The sequence below is a fragment of the Amborella trichopoda genome, chromosome 5 (assembly GCF_054954075.1).
Source record: "Amborella trichopoda isolate Santa Cruz 75 chromosome 5, AtrichopodaSantaCruz75HAP2 v2.0, whole genome shotgun sequence".
In the NCBI taxonomy this organism is placed as follows: domain Eukaryota; kingdom Viridiplantae; phylum Streptophyta; class Magnoliopsida; order Amborellales; family Amborellaceae; genus Amborella; species Amborella trichopoda.
Window position 1 is genome coordinate 31,507,528 of NC_142340.1, and position 16,344 is coordinate 31,523,871.

The 16,344-nt window shown below is 36.3% G+C and overlaps 4 protein-coding genes across 8 annotated transcripts; all 4 read left to right on the forward strand.

Annotated features, from left to right (window-relative positions):
* Positions 1 to 160: 160 nt before the first annotated feature.
* LOC105420526 (putative pentatricopeptide repeat-containing protein At3g01580) lies at positions 161 to 5,509 on the forward strand. 3 transcript variants are annotated; one of them, XM_020666305.2, is made up of 3 exons: positions 161 to 2,880; positions 3,178 to 3,402; positions 3,672 to 5,295. In XM_020666305.2, exon 1 carries the CDS (start codon positions 173 to 175, stop codon positions 2,816 to 2,818), a length of 2,646 nt encoding a protein of 881 aa, XP_020521964.1. In that variant the 5' UTR covers positions 161 to 172; the 3' UTR covers positions 2,819 to 2,880; positions 3,178 to 3,402; positions 3,672 to 5,295. The 3 variants fall into 3 exon arrangements, with proteins under 3 accessions (XP_020521964.1, XP_011622797.2, XP_011622810.1); XM_011624495.3 differs by having other exon boundaries at positions 161 to 3,402; positions 3,672 to 5,509; XM_011624508.3 differs by lacking the exon at positions 3,178 to 3,402 and having other exon boundaries at positions 3,672 to 5,509.
* Positions 3,981 to 9,826, forward strand: LOC148782046 (exosome complex exonuclease). Its single transcript, XM_088866269.1, has 2 exons — positions 3,981 to 5,184; positions 9,741 to 9,826. Exons 1-2 carry the CDS (start codon positions 3,981 to 3,983, stop codon positions 9,824 to 9,826), a joined length of 1,290 nt encoding a protein of 429 aa, XP_088722395.1.
* LOC148782047 (uncharacterized) lies at positions 7,170 to 13,486 on the forward strand. 3 transcript variants are annotated; one of them, XM_088866479.1, is made up of 3 exons: positions 7,170 to 12,319; positions 12,470 to 12,654; positions 13,057 to 13,486. In XM_088866479.1, exon 1 carries the CDS (start codon positions 10,596 to 10,598, stop codon positions 11,112 to 11,114), a length of 519 nt encoding a protein of 172 aa, XP_088722605.1. In that variant the 5' UTR covers positions 7,170 to 10,595; the 3' UTR covers positions 11,115 to 12,319; positions 12,470 to 12,654; positions 13,057 to 13,486. The 3 variants fall into 3 exon arrangements, with proteins under 3 accessions (XP_088722605.1, XP_088722606.1, XP_088722604.1); XM_088866480.1 differs by having other exon boundaries at positions 7,170 to 10,319; positions 10,518 to 12,654; XM_088866478.1 differs by having other exon boundaries at positions 7,170 to 12,654.
* LOC148782048 (callose synthase 5-like) lies at positions 11,786 to 13,284 on the forward strand. Its single transcript, XM_088866271.1, has 6 exons — positions 11,786 to 11,806; positions 11,924 to 12,143; positions 12,269 to 12,354; positions 12,470 to 12,565; positions 12,744 to 12,875; positions 13,057 to 13,284. Exons 1-6 carry the CDS (start codon positions 11,786 to 11,788, stop codon positions 13,282 to 13,284), a joined length of 783 nt encoding a protein of 260 aa, XP_088722397.1.
* Positions 13,487 to 16,344: the final 2,858 nt, after the last annotated feature.

Genomic DNA, 16,344 nt, shown 5'->3' on the forward strand with positions numbered 1-16,344 from the left:
GCCAAACTTCACGTCGACTCAACGTCACGAGTCTTTAGGAGTATAGCGCTCTGTAAGCACCTGACTCGTTGACAATCGACCAGTCTAAGTATCTCAGGGAGGTTACTGTTACTGCGAGGAGGGAGAGAGCATAAAAGAAAGAAAACCCTAAACCCTAATTAGATAATGCAAAATGGGGACTTTCATCCCACCACCAAATGTAGCAGCACCTTACCAGTGTTGCGGGAGGGAATCAAATTTCCAGGTAGCTCAGTCTAACCCTAATTCTCTCTTTCTTCATGTTTATAGCCCTAGGGTTGAATGTACAAACTGTTTTAGTCTATTACACCCCGACAATAACTACATCAGTGACAATCTTCTTTTTAGATACAGCTCAAATTTAAGGGCACATAGATCCTTAGTTCCTTGTTCCAAAAATTATGGCGTAGGCTTTAGTACACCTGCGTTTCCCATTTCAAAAACCTGTAATTTTTCAGATGAATCAGAAAACCAGTCTGGAAACTGGAAGTTGTGGAGAAATTCGTCTTTTTATGACTATGATTATATAGATGGTTGCAACAATTGGAATAGTTGTGGAAAAGAAACTGAAATTTTTGGAATGGATGGTTATTCTTTGGGAAAAGATATTCGGGTTTGGAATGAGAAGATTCGAGAGCTCATAGAGAATTCACAATTTGGTGATGGGATTAGGGTTTATGTGGCGCTGCTTAGTATGAATGTTGTGTTCGATAAGTTCACACTTCCACGTGTTATAAAGGCGTTTGGGGGCATTTCAGATTCAAGAAAAGGGAAACAGATTCATGCCCATGTTGTAAAATTTGGTTTTTGTGTCGATACATTTGTTGCGAATTCTCTAATGGCCATGTATACAAAATGTGGAGCCATGGACTGTTCACTGAAATTGTTTGATAGAATGCATGAAATAGATGTAATCTCGTGGAATACTCTTATTGGTGGTTTTAGAAGGTTGGGTAAGCCAAATGAAGCTTTGGAAACCCTTCAAAATATGCAATTGCTAGGTGGTCTTAGACCCAATTTGCAAACTTGTCTCGCTGCACTCTCTGTATGTGCTTCTCATGGGTTTTTGCTTCATGGAAGAGAAACCCACTCTTTTTCCATAAAAAATGGATTTATTTCTGACCTTTTTGTGGGGAATTCAATTATAGATATGTACATGAAATGTGGGCATCTCATGGCTGCTGAAAAGGTATTTCATGGATTGTTACAAAGAAATGCAGTCACTTACAATCTGATGATCATGGGTTATGTTCATTATGGATGTGAGCTGAAGGCGTTAATGATGTTTTGTGAAATTCTTATATCATCTGTAATACCTGACTATGCAACTGCAATAGGTGTCCTAGTGTCATGTTCTCAGTTACTTGATTTTGAGCATGGTCGGTGTGTACATGCCCATATCATAAAGCATTCATTGGACTTGGACACAAGAGTGGCAACTGCCCTAATTGACATGTATTTCAAGTGTGGTAGCATTGATGGAGCTTTGCTAGTGTTTAAGAATGCTTTTTTTAGAAATTTGGTGATGTGGGGTGTTGTAATTAAGGGTTGTGCTCGGAATGCTTACCCATATAGGGCATTGGATTTTTTCTCTCAGATGCGCCAAGAAGGTGTTCAAGCCGATTCGATGGTAATTGTCTCTACGCTTAGGGTTTGTTCTTCCTTGAGTCTTTTGAATAAGGCCAAGGAGGTCCATGCGTTTTCCATTAGAATGGGCTACGATACTGATATGTATGTTGGGAGTGCCTTGGTTGATGTGTATGCCAAGGATGGAGATGTAAGTCATGCCCATAAGGTGTTGCTGAGGATGCCCATGAGGGATGTGATCTCATGGAATGCCTTGATATCTGGATACATTCACCATGATCATTTCGATGATGGGTTGATGGCATTTCAAGCTATGCAGCTTGAGGATGTGAAGCCCAATTCAGTGACAATATCATCCATTCTTAGGGCTTGTGGGCAATTGTCAGTTTTCCATCACTGTAAACAGATTCACGGTTATCATTTTCGAAATGGGTTAGAGTCGAATGTCTTGGTTTGCAATTCTCTCATTGTTAGTTACTTACGATGTGGGGACATAGACCATGCAAGAATGATATTCAACCAGATGCCTGAAAAGGATGAAACAACATGGAATTCTATGATTTTAGGATGTGGCATGCATGGTTTAGTTGATGATTCACTTGATTTGCTTACTAGAATGCAACTAGTTGGAATAACACCAAGTGATGCCACTTTCACTGGCATTCTTTCAGCATGCAGTCATGCTGGACGGGTAAAAGAGGGATGGGAATGCTTTAGAAGCTTGATTGATGACTATGGTATCGTGCCCAAAGTTGAACATTATACTTGCATGGTTGACCTCCTTGGTCGTGCTAGTCATTTGAATGAGGCATATGAACTGATCAAGGGTATGCCTTGTGAGCCTGATGCCCTTATTTGGGGTTCTTTGCTTGGTGCTTGCAAAATCCATGGTAACCAAAATTTGGCTGAAAGTGTGGCAGAACACCTTTTTGACCTAGATCCTGAAATCATAGGTTATCATGTGCTCTTATCTAACCTATATGCTGATTTTGGAAAGTTTGATGATATAGCTCGGATTAGAGGAACATTGAAAGAAAAGGGTGCAAGAAAGAATCCAGGATGTAGCTGGATTGAGGTCAACAATAAGGTTCATGTGTTTCTTGCTGGAGATAGATCACATCCACAGCATGAAGAAATATATGCAACACTGGATAATTTGACTAGGAAGCTTAAGGAGGCAGGATGTGTACTCTCGCCAGTTCATTTAGACTGATGTTTTCAATAAAACAGTCTTCTATGGCACATATCAGAAGCAGAAGCCTTCTTTCTTTAAAGGTAGGAGCATTCACAAGGTATAGAAATCTGCATGTTTCTCGTGCTAGGAAAGTATATCGAGGTTCTCCCCTAATGCGAAGCATATAAGTGAACGTCACATATAATTTGGTTCCAACGCAAGCTGTATTAAACATTTGTAGCCATGGGACTGGGGGCCACATAATCGAGGAAATTTTATATTATAAAAGTCTAGATCTTGCAGGATCCCTGTTTTATGGTAGAATTACCTCTGCCAAAACTAATGCTTTATTGGCAATTTCTGGGAAATTTAGTAATTGTAATTTTATCTTCCCAAAGGGCTTTTGCAGGCATTAGCTTACCTTGGCTGCGCCTTATTCCAGCAAAGTGGCGGGAGGGCCATAAAGGCCTTTTGAGTTCTTAACAATTAGAAAAAAAAGGTATTCTTGTGTTCTTGGGAATCTGTAACTAACTGGAAGCTGACCCACGAGACCACTTACAATTGATGGGCCTAATAGAGGTTGAGAAGGCTCTTTAAAAGCATACCTTCGAAGCAACTATGAGGTGCTGATTTTAAGTGCCCTTTCAGTTGTGCCATTGTTTGATATATCATTGTAATATTTCTAGTCATCATCTCAATATTCCTGTGGTAGTTTTTTGTCTGTCAGTTATGAGAAGATTATGGAGTATTTTTGTTAGTTCAAACCTTGAAATTTGTCCCCATAGAGGTCTGGAGATTGATATTATTTGTGCATGGGATTTTCAGCTTCATTTTGTCATCTTATATATTATAAAGGCCTAACATCAGGTATGCCTGTATTTTACTTTGGCAGGTATGTGGACTATCTTGATTGGTGGACTCTACAGCATGGGTCTTCGATTATAGTCAACATCTATCTCAAATTTTCTCCCATCTGAAATGCTTCTGAAAGAGATGGTGCCTCTTGACTTGAATATTTGTTTGTCCTTATGAGTAAGGAAAGTTTGATGTAAGCATCCCCCACTTGGAATCATGGAATAGCCTTTTGTTTTACCTAGAACAAATTCAGCCTTATTTTGAAGGAATATGATATTGGTAGGTCTTATTCAAATGTGGGTGTTGATTTGATTGTATACTTGCTAATGACAACACTACACATAATATGCAGACACTTAAATTGCCACTTGTGAGGGCCATTACTTCTTATAAAAAGGAGAAATGGCCTTGGCATATTGATCTGCTATATTACCATATAGAAGCGCATGGGGAAGAGCCTCCACTTGACTGGTATGAGAGGACCTATTCAACTTTAATTGAGATGAGCAAAAATTTGAGTTATGTTGATCTGGTCGATGGAAAATTAATAAACTCTGAGGATGATTCAATTATTAGGGTTCATTCTATCTGGCAGCAGATGGTCCAATTCAAGTCTCTCACAAGGGCCTTTCTAGGGGCCCCTTTGGTGCAAGATAATTTGAAGAAAATGGGTGGGCCCTGTTTTTGTTTCTCTAAGGTGAAAGAAAGAGAGCCTGTTGTGCTAAGAAGCCTGACCAAAATATGTGAGTATCTTAATGTTTCTCCCCAACATAGAAGGGTGGTTCGATTCACTCTCTGTCGGCAGATAACGCACCAGCATATATGGAGGAGCACGTTACAAGAGTTACTGAAAGAACTGAAGCTTGACATTGATGCCATTGAAACCCCAAAACATAGAATTGAAATAGGCAAGCAGATCATATCATGCTGTTCCAAATTCCTGAATGATAGTGAAAGCTCTTTTGGCTTAGATTCTCCTTCTTGGATGAGGCTCACCACTACCAAAAAGCCTGATTCCCCCATTCACAAATGGGGGGATGTGCTCGAGATGTTTAATGACCTGACAAGCTGCTTAAAGAAGGAGCAGAGGCTGGCTTTACATGTTTTGAAGTTGGAGGCCATGAAAGAAGGGTTGTATCAGATAAAGGATGTTTTTCTAGACAGAGATATCGGTTACAAAAGAGCTCGGCAACAAGAATGCCTAGTGCAAAAGAAGCTTTCTCAAAGCTTGGGTCATTCTTCAGAGTGCTTATTCACCCTTCTCCTGTACAATCTTTATGGTAGGGTCAGGAATATTGAGGTGGATTTGTGTGGGGGAGTGTGTAATAGTGGTGGTGATGTTTGCTTGTCTATTGGGAAAGTTTCGAGCGCGACTGATATGAAGATGATAACAAGGGGAATAAGGCATTTGGATAAGGCTCTGGGCTTGTTTAAATTCGTTTGGGAGGTAGCAGGGATGAAGAAGGGTTTGCATTTGCGGGGACATATATGGAATGTTGGGGGAGAAGAGAGAGTATTGCAATACAGAGGAAACACATTCTTTGTGCATGGTATCAAATTCCCTAGAAGGGAAAATTTTAACTATGAATATTGATGCTTTCTTCTCTTTCTCAGTGTCGCTCGGGTTCGATCTTTACAATGAGAAGGAGAGTTGTTTGAGGGTAATTGACTACAAAGTTGGACTCTCTTTCTCTATCACTCCTCCAAACTTGGACTGACTCTGTCTCACACACATTCCTCTCTCTCTCTCTCTCTCTCTCTCTCTCTTTCACACACACACAGACATGCACACTCATAGCAAGTGCACAATAATATGTTACATCTTTGTAATCTAATTGTTATCAAAATATGTTGAAATACTTGGTTCCCGTATAATTGTTTAACAAACTTGATGAGTTTTTGCAGGATGTTAGCAGAACGAAAAAGATCCCTATTTCTTTTTGTTCAACTTGAATGGTCAAGATATCAATAGTTCCTCAAAATTTATCAAACTTTTGAGAACTAAGGGCCCGTTTGGTTCCTTGGATTCAGATTTCTAGGAGTCACTTTTCCTGAAAAAGGCCAAACAATCGTGTTTGGTTTGCTTAGAATTGGCATTGTTGTTGGAGTTGGAATTTCCATGGGGTTCTTTAATGTTCATTTCAAGCCACCAGTAGAATTGACATTGCATGGAAACAACCTATTTTTTTCACGGACCCGTCACACTACTGCGGTATATGGGATTGAATAAAATTTTTGAAGCCTGTGGTTCTCAAAACCCTAGCGAAAACCCTAGCGACTGAGCCGCCTCCTCTAGGAAAGAGAGCATCTGTAGGAGCGCCGCTGAGAACGAAACCCTACCGCCATTGCTAGGGCTTCTTTCCTCTCTCTCTAGAGCTTTTTTGGATCCACTCGCACCTCTTTGTAGAGCCATCTGCTGCTGAAGAGCTTCTTTGGTTTCACTCGTGTTTTTATAATATATATACTGTGAAGCTTGCCCCTCCCCATTCGAGTACAAAGTCGTGTTCTCCGTGTAATTTGTGGTATTTACTTTCATTTTTTTGTGAAGATTTAGTTTTGATGATCTTGGGTTATTCTTCTTGCTCTCTGTGTAAATTGAATTAATTATTCTGGGCTTATTCTTCTTGCTTTCTGTTATGTTTAGATGATTTTTTGTTAAATTCATTTTTTAATACACTCTTTAACAGAAATATTGTTATAGCAATGCCATCACCAAATAAATTTTAAAAACTAAATACCTGAAAAGTGCTCAACCAACTATCTTTCGCTGAACTTTTTGAAACTAAAATCCCCAATAGAAACATTGAATAAACGAATTTGATAAAAATTAAATTTTATTGATATTACTGATTTACTATAGATATAGTTTTCACAGATTTTATTGTCGACCTCTCATATTTTATACTGCTTTAAGTTGGATTAAGATGTTTTTTTGAAAGCTCATTTGATTGGTTGGTTATTATCTTCTCAAAACATTAGAAGTTCAGTCATATGGTTAAAGAGATGCACGGTAGTTTATTCTCTCTCTTTTTTCTTTTTTTTTTAAATGGTAAAGAGGTGCATACTGATTTTTTTTTTTAGTTGTTGTTTTCCCCCTCTGAATTTTGATTTTATTGTAGAACTCTTTTAAAGCTGCATCAAATATTTCCATCTTCATATATTGTCTTTACTTGAATTGGTTTAGTAAATTTGGTGTGAATTGATTAATTTTAACACATTTTTTCTTAGTGCATGTTCATGATTCACATACAAGAACCATGCATTGGTTCTGAATCGATTGCCCACGTAATTTTTTACTTATTGAATCGCTCTGTTCTACTACTGCTGTTGCAGCAGAAAACCAGCAGCTACATCATGATCAATTCATAATGAGATGATGTTTATGAAATATTATTAAGATTGATTAGTTTCACCATAGGGTTATCTTCTCTACTCATTTCAATGAACGATGTAAATACCTATTTATTTTTTCTGGATTATTGTGGGGTATTTTTTAACTAGCACTTTGTGATTTAACTTTTATATATTAATTTAGGGAGTACAAGGAGAGAGAGAGAGAGAGAGAGAGAGAAGCTATCCACATGCGGATAGCAGAGATACAAAGCAGGGAGAAAAGAGAGATAGAGAGGGGAAAGCGGAATACAAAGGCCTTCACATTGTGACAGCGCAAGCAGAGAAAAGAAGCCCATTCCAAAACTTTTTAAGTTCCTTCACCGAGAGCCGCTGCTTTGGCCATGGTGTCTGCGACATGGTTTGCCTCCCTCCATGTGTGCTTCCAGACGACGATCAAACCCCTACAAAGATTTCCAGTATTGAAACCACATTTCTCAACACTATTTGAAGGTTTACTGTGATTGTTTAGAGCCTCGGCTCTATACAAACCGCTGACATTTTTTTAACCGGCATTTTAGGATTTATTGATTATCAGTATTGTAGGGGCTGTTTACTTTTGACAAACATCTTTAGGAAAGAACTAAAAATTCCATATCTTCCCAACTCTTGCACTCAAATGCAAACGTGGTGATATATTGTAGGGGCTGTTTACTTTTGACAAACATGCTGTTTTTATTTTTCGTTTTCTTTTGTTTGGACTCGAGAGATAGGATAAATAGTTGATGTTTTTAACATATACTAGTAAAATAAATGAATTATCAGAAATTTGGATCTTAGCAATTCATAAAAATATCAAATGACATCCAAGAATTTTAAGTTGAGCATGAAGCTCGTTAAATATTGTTTGTTAATGGGTGAAGTTGAGGAAAATTTTCACTTTTGCATGCACCAATGAAAGGCTTCATTTCTAGAAGACCAGAACCTGCATGACTCTTAATTATCTTCTTCTTCTTCCTTTTTTTATATTATTTTGAATACTTGACTTGAATTTTCTCAAAGCCAAAAAAGAAAAACAACCGAAGTCACTTAGTAGTGATGATGGGTACTTTTAGTTGGTTATGGGGGTTTGTAGTTTGTATCATTGGGTGCACAAAAGTGACTGCCCAGTTTAACTTGTCCTCTTCCCAATGAAGGATACATGATAGAGAACACCTTTATGAGTGTTTGGATCCATTGAGAGCTGTAATGGTGTAGCGTTCTTACTAGAGATTTCTAAAACTGGTTCTTTTGCCATTCAAGAATCATTAATTGCCATGCTTATGTCACTTTTGCTCATTTGATGTAATTGGAGCTCATCAGTGAATATGTGCTACACTGAATATTCAATCTACATTGAATATGTGCTAGAAGTGGTGAATATTGTTGAAGTTTATATTGATGTTTTTAAATGTCAAAACTGTATTGATTTATTCTAGATTTGTGTAGGCTAATTTGGCCGTACCATGCATGAACATAAAATTACTATCTATATCTGCGAGAGGCTCAATATTGTATGATGCTTTCAAGCGCAAAAACTAAAACTTACCAAGCATGGTTGACTTAGATCCATCGAGTTGATATCTACAATGACAATCCAACTGAGAGACGCAACTGACTTCGAAAGAATGATGGTAAATTTTGTTGTATATGCGGCCACTTTAAGTGCAGTTGCCGTGGCTTTGGCTACTGCTTTTCATAGAAATGAGGGTCTCAATCGAAGAGCATTGAGCACTAACTTGTATAGCTCCATAATCCACAGAGATGAAGTGACTTGTCGTAGCCAAATAAGAATGAGTCGAGCTGCATACTTCAAACTTAGGGATGTTATTAGGCAAAGAGAATACATAAACGATATCTTCTTGGTATATCTAGATGAACAATTGGTTATGTTCTTACACACTATTGGTCACAACTTGAGGAAAAGCAACATAGGTCACGAATTTGGGCGCTCAGGGGAGACTGTTAGCTGACACTTCACTCGCATGCTGAATGCAATTTTAAGACTCAACATTGATTATATTAGATGCCCACAATTGGTTACACAACCAGAATTAAGTAGAGACAGGAGGTTTAAAGATTGCATCAAGGTAGTTTGCGATTTCAAAGTTATATTCATTTCATTTCAAATTCTCGAATGTTAAGTAGAGACTATTTTGCGCATGAATTTCAATTTTGGCCTATGTAGGACTGTATTGGGGCCATTGACAAAACCCACATCCCTGCTATGTTTAAATTAAATATCGGAATCGCAACGGTTTCATATCACATAATGTTATGGGTGTTTGTTCCTTCAATCTAAAATTTCACATCACAAAATGTTATGGGTGTTCATTCCTTCAATTTAAAATTTCAATATGTCCTTGAGGGGTGGGAAGGTTTGGCATCGGATTCTCGTATTCTTCGATATTCACTCACATGTGCGGACCCTCTTCTTGTGCCCCTTGGTAAACATTATACTATTTTTCAATATTCAAAACTGCATTTACACAAACCCATGAGATAACAATTGTAGTCTATTTGTTTTATAGGAAAATTCTACTTTGTCGGCGCTGGCTACTCAAATATTCAAGGATTTCTCTCACCCTACTCCTAACATGTTACCATAAGAGTGATTTCAACCATGGTAGTCAGAATCCTCAAGACTATAAGGAGTTTTTCAACAAAACACATTCTTCACTTCGAAATGCTATTCAACGTGCCTTTGCTTGTTTTATATTGCATAATTTCATTGCAGAAGTTGATGCTGAAGTGCAAGAAAATGGAGGAGATGTTAATGTGGAAGGACGTGAGGAGGACGATACTATTCCGGTTCCTGAATAGAAGACATTTGAGATGAGATAGAGGGAGAGGGATGATTGGGCGAAATTTCGAGATGATATGAAGGGATCATCTTGGCATTTCTTAGTTTTCTTCTTTGTTAGTCAAATATTGTTGAAATAACAAATTTTCAGTTTATTAAGTACTACGTATGACATGTTCGGTTCATGCGTTGATGTGGTCATGTGTTGAATTAATCTTATGGCCGTGAAATGTTGTTTTCAATTCATGTTGTTATCTTATGATATCGACAATTTAATTATGCATGGATGACGAGATTATGGAGGTTGAGAGTGCATCCTCGGAAACAAAAAAAATTCGGTGGGCCCATAGGATGGAAATAGCTTTGTTAGATGTGCTCATGGAATAGGTACAGGCATGCAGTAAGCTAGAGAAGGATTTCAAACTGGCACAATGGAGTGCTGTGGAGAGCCTTCACCAAGGCAACAGGCATGGCTCTGAGGAGAGAGAACTTCAAGAACAAGATCAAGACAGGGTAAAAACTACAATATTGTTAAAAGCCTCATAAACCACACTGAATTTGCGTGGTACTCGGTGAGATAGACTTTGATTGGTATCGAGGATCTTTAGGATCAATATATTGTGGTTAGTTTATTCCTTGCTCTTATTTGGTATTTATCAATTGTATTGCGTATTTCGATATTAACGATTAATAATTGTCCATATTGTATAGGCACATCTGGAAGCCAAGCATATCAGGGGGAAACCATTTCTCTATCATAAGGAGTTGAGCATAATCATAAGCAATTCAATGGCCAATGTGATAGGTGCGAAGACAACATCAATGGGCGAGCGGGATGCAACGCTAGAAGATGAAGACATATGTGAGAGCGCAAGGGAAGCTCTAGTTGGTGAAGACATTGGTGGTAAGGATGTTGAAGAGGGGGACATTCGTGAGACTCCTACACATTCAAAGGTTAGTGAGAAGGGTAAATCCACAGCTTCAACTGCAAGTCCGCAGATAAAGAGGAAGAAGATGGCAATGTCTGATACATTAGAAAGGATTTCTAAAGCAGTGTCGGGTCTAGGTTCAGCAGTTAAGGAATATAAAAACATTCCTAATCCTCTCATTGATGAGGTTTGCGATGCCGTTTTCCATATTGATGGTGTTGCAGATGATGTCACTTCAAGGGCATGCACGGGAATCAGCTCAGATGTGAATATGAGCAAGATTTTCCTTAAGATGAATGATGTGATGAAGTTGGCATGGATTCAGTCCAAGTATGGAAGTGGGTCAAATGATCGTAATGGATGCTTGATGACTATGTGATCCCTATGACACTCTCAAAGTCTCTCTATTTCTCTAAAGTTTTTTTATGGAAACTTTAGATATGTAATTTGACTTATCTCTCTATCTCTCACTCTCTCTCTATCTGTGTCTTCCTTTTTCTCTCTTCCCTCTCTTAGGTACCATCTAAAAGTGATTGTGGATGTCTTACTTTTTGGGTTATGACGTAGATGGATTTCAATCTCTTTATAACATTATACATGTGTTATGACATGTTATATGTTGTTTTTTTTTATTTGGGAATTGAGCCGTCATGAATCCTTGTTCCATGATTGTCCATTGCTTTAATTATGCATTTTGCTATGTGGAGAGTTTGGTCTCTAGAACACCCTCAATTAGGCAATTTGATGCTCTTAACATAGCATTACTGATTTTAATTATGCACCAGTCCTATAAAAAAAGAGCTCATGAATGTAACTGTTGATTAGTCTTGATGTTCTTGAATTCTTGATGAACTGCTGGTTTAAGTGTGTGTGTTTTTTTTTTTTCTACTTTTCTCCTATTTTTATGGAACTCATGAATATGAATGGCCCACTCTGAGCGAGGCCCAATGCATAGCATTACTGATTTAAAAACAAGTGTATCATCATTTGTTGAGATGGGAGATATGGCTTGAATGCATTGATTCGTGATTTTCTTTCTTGAGTTTGCTGATGGATAGGCTTCTCATTCAGGTTAGAGCATATGGGGCTGATTATGTCCTAATGGGACTGAGGCTATATTTCTAAATTACTCTCTTCTAGGTCCATTTATTGAAATCTTAGAATTGTTTCCTTTTTTTTCTTGATTAGTATTTAGAACTGGATTCAACAACAGGATTTGAGTGGCAAAAGATTGTAGAGGATTGGGATGATTGGATGAAGTGGATTAGTAGCAGAGGGGGGATTGGTGTGCCAGCAACCAAGAATTGGGAGTCTTGGTGGGATGATGATCAAGAGCATCTGCAATACACAGGGTTTATGGGGCTGACTTTGGGAGATAGTCCTTTCACTTGGCTTCTTCCTCTTACCAGTATGGCATTTTGTACCACCTCCATGTTTCCAATGAAAACACCAGCATAGTGGTAAGCACCTGTCTCTTGTCTTAATCTCATCCTGTATAATCTATAATATCTTTTTACCTTTCACTTCTTATAGGCGTATGGTCTGTCTTGGCTCGTTATTCTTTCAGTGATGTTCATCTTAAAGGTCGGTATCTGCTTGTGATAGTGCTGGTTTTAACTGTATTTGTTACTTATGCATCACAGATTGTTTTGTTTTTTCTAATTTGTGAAACACATATTCTATATTAAGTAGATCAGTAAAGCAATCGCTAAATTAAAAATTCCTTTTGTACAGGTGTTATCAATGGGAAAGAAGTTCAGTGCAGATTTCCAGTTGATGTTCAGGCTCCTTAAGCTGTTTCTGTTTATTGGCTCAGTAGGAACCCTTGGGGTTCTGTTCAGCCTCAGATAACTAGATGTGAATATATGTGGTTCATTTTCTAGTTACCTTACTTCATCATTGATCCAACTTGAAACTAGGTATATGTGGTACATTTTGTTTAACTTTTACTCATTTCAAATGTGCATGTAAAGTTATTTCTTGATTTAAATTCTTCTCTTTATCTTAGTCAAATACACCTACCTCGACATGGCATGCTAGTCCACCAGGAAATTTGGTTCTTTGGCAGTTTGGCATAAATTTTTGTTCTTGTGGTTCCATTTCCAATGGTATCACTGTATATGATATTCTTCATATACACGTATGGACATATATTATATGCATGTATGTATGATTGGGTAGGCAGGTGGGCAGGAGGATGGATGAATGGATGCATGCATGCATGCGTGCCTGCCTAATATGTTTCTCATCTTTCAAACATGTTAGTGATTATCATGACTGGTATTCATAGCTTGCTTCTATTCGTGTCCCGGTCTTTGCAGATTGCACAGGCATGCAGGCCAATGATGAAGGCTTTCGGTCAATGGGGTTCAGTGAAAGCACTTGCAAGGGGTTATGAGTACCTCATGGGCCTCATCCCCATTAAACCAGTTGTTCTCGCTTGGTTCCCCTTTGTCTCAAAGTTCCAAACAAGGCTTCTCTTCAACCAAGCATTCAGCAGAGGCCTCCAAATTTCACTTATTCTGGCCTGTGGGAAGAAGCTAAACTAAAAGATCATATAGAAGAATTCAAGTCTTTGAATTTTATTTTCTTTTTTCTTGTTTATTCTTAGATGGGAAAAGGCTAACCAGAGGGAAACATGTGTATTTTGAAAAGGAAGATGTTGTTGAAATAGCATTCTTTTATGTAGATTTGTGAAGCCATGATTCTCAGTTGAACATTCCATCTCCATATGCATGCATAACGTATTATTAAGCTACCTTGTAATTTTTTACCCCTTGTATTGGACAAGTTGGGGTAATGATTTTTGCCCAGCAGAGTGGGTGTGTCAAACATTAGCAATGGCCTCCCATTAACTCTCATCCATCTTCTTCAACAAGCCTGCATACTTTTGTTATGACATTCTTTGCCCAGTAGAGCGGGTGTGTAACATTAGCAATGGCCTCCCATTAACTCTTACCCATGTTCTTCAACAAATCCTCGAATATCGGCTCTGGTTTCCAATGGCCATACCCCCCAATTGACTTCTCTCTCTTGCCAATATGTAGCTTGCTGATTGGTGCTTACCAATATGTAGCTTGCTGATTGTTTCTTATGGCCTCTCTCTCTCTCTCATTTGTTTCTTATGGCTTCTCTCTCTCATTATTCTTTTTTGTTTGATGGGTTTCCTGTTTTTGCTCTGGTTGTATGTGTATTTGTCTCTCTCCTTGTTCTTTGTTTTTTTGATGAGATGCTCTCTATATTTCTTACGATTAAGCTATCCGATGCAGGATTCAATTTTTTGGAATAATAAATTCAAAGAACCAAACGGGCCCTAAAAAGATTACAGGGAGGCATTTATATTTTTGAGGAAATATATAGGGGCCGTTTGAATACTTGGAGATGTATTTCCAGAAATTTTTTTATGTGGAAGATGGTACAATTCTGGCGTTTTGATTGAAATTTTGGGACAAAAAGTATTATTGCCAGAAATTATTTTCCTCAGTTCAAACAAAAAGTAAAGAAATACATATAACTTGATTTCTAGCCAGATTTCCCTATTACGGAGACACCCACATAAATTAGAGAGGGAACTATCTCACATTTTAAGTTCTAGAGAGAGGAAATATCTTAAAATTTTAGAGAAACTATTTCTAATTTTAGAGAGAAACTACTTAAACATTTTTAGAGAGAAAAATTATTTCCAAATTTTTATAGAGAGAAATTATTTACAATTAACTTTTAGAGAGAAAATATCTCAAAATTTTAGAGAATGAGCTGTAACAAATTTTAGAGAGAGAAGTACCTAAAGAGTTTTAAAGAGAAATTATCTCAAAATTTTTTAAAAGAACCTATCTCAAATTTTAAGTTTTACTGAGAAAAAGTACTTAAAAACTTTTATAAATAGAAACTATCTCAAATTTTAAATTTTAGTGAGAGAAACTATCTAAAAATTTTTAAAGAGAGAAACTATCTCAAATTAAGTTTTATAAAGAAAAAGTACTTAATATCTTTCGAGAGAGAAACTATCTCAAATTTTAAGTATTATAGAGAGAAAGTACCAGAAAGTTTTTAGAGAGAGAAACAATCTCAAGGAGAAAAATTATGTCAAATTTTAAGTTTTAGAGAGAAAGAACCTAAAAGTTTTTAGAGAGAAAAAATGTATCAAAATTTTTAGAGAGAGATTATCTCAAGTATTAAGTTGAGAAACTATATCAAATTTTAAGTTTTATAGAGAAAAATTACTTGTAAATGTTTAGAGAGAAACTATCTCAAAATTTTTAGAGAGAGAAAATATTTCAATTTGATAATGTTAGATAGAGAAATTATCTCAAAATTTTTAAAGTGAGAAGCTATCTCAAATGTTAAGTCTTAGAGAGAGAAAGCACCAAAAAAATTAGGGTGAGAAACTATCTCAGAATTTATAGAGCGAAAAATTTTAAGTTTTAGAGAGAAACTTATCTCAAATTTTAAATTTTAAAGAAAGAAAGTACCTGAAAATAATTAAAGAGAGAAACTATCGCAAAATTTTTAAAGAGAGAAATCAATTCAAATTTGAAGTCTTAGAGAGAGAAATTACTTCAAAATTTTTAGAAAATGAAACTATCTCAAAGTTTTTTGAGAGAAGTATCTCAAATTTTAAGTTAGAGAGAAAGTATTTTAAAAAACTTAGAGAGAGAAACTATATCATATTTAGAGACTGAAACTATCTCAATTTTAAATTTTAGAGAGAGCAAGTACCTGAAAACTTTTAGACTGAGAAAATATTCAATTTTTTTATTGAAATATATCAAAATTTTTAAAGATAAATTATCTCGAATTCCATGTTTGATAGAGAAAAAGTACATTACTTTTTTTAAAAGAGAAACTATCTCTAAAAGGAAAGGCTTATATAGAGCCGAGGCTCTAACAATCAAATTTGAGCCTATCTCAAAAATTTCACTAGAAGAGGTTGTTTTGATGTTCAAATATCTTCAAATTGATCATGTTGACATCAAGAAGCATGGACATAAGAAAAAAATAGATTTCAAGTTTTGAAAATAGTGTATTTTGTAACACATATTTGGACCGTCAATTTTTAAGATTTTCAAGTTTTCATAGATCTGTCGATTTACACTAGTTTTTATGCTTTAAACTTTATAAATAAATATAAAATGATATTTTAAGGCTATCACAAAGGTTTCCAATATTGAAACCATATTTTTCGATACTATTTGAAGGTAGGCTCTAATTTGATTGTTTAGAGCCTAGGCTCTATACAAACCGCACCCACCTCCAAATATTTAGCGAGAAACTCTCTCAAATTTTAAGTTATATATATATATATATATATATATATATATATATATATATATAAAGTATCATAAAATTTTAGAAAAAGAAACTATAGTAAATTTAAGAGAGAGAAACTACCTAAAAATCTACTCAGAGAAACTATCTCAAAATTTTTATAGGGAAAAACTATCTTTTATTTTAAACTTTGAAAGCAAAAAATAACTTAAAATTTTAGAGAGAGAAATTATGTCAAATTTTAGAGAGAGATTATGTCAAATTTTAGGGAGAGAAGCTATCTCAAAATTTTTAGAGAGATAAACTATCTCAAATTTTAAGTTTTAGAGAGAGAAAATATG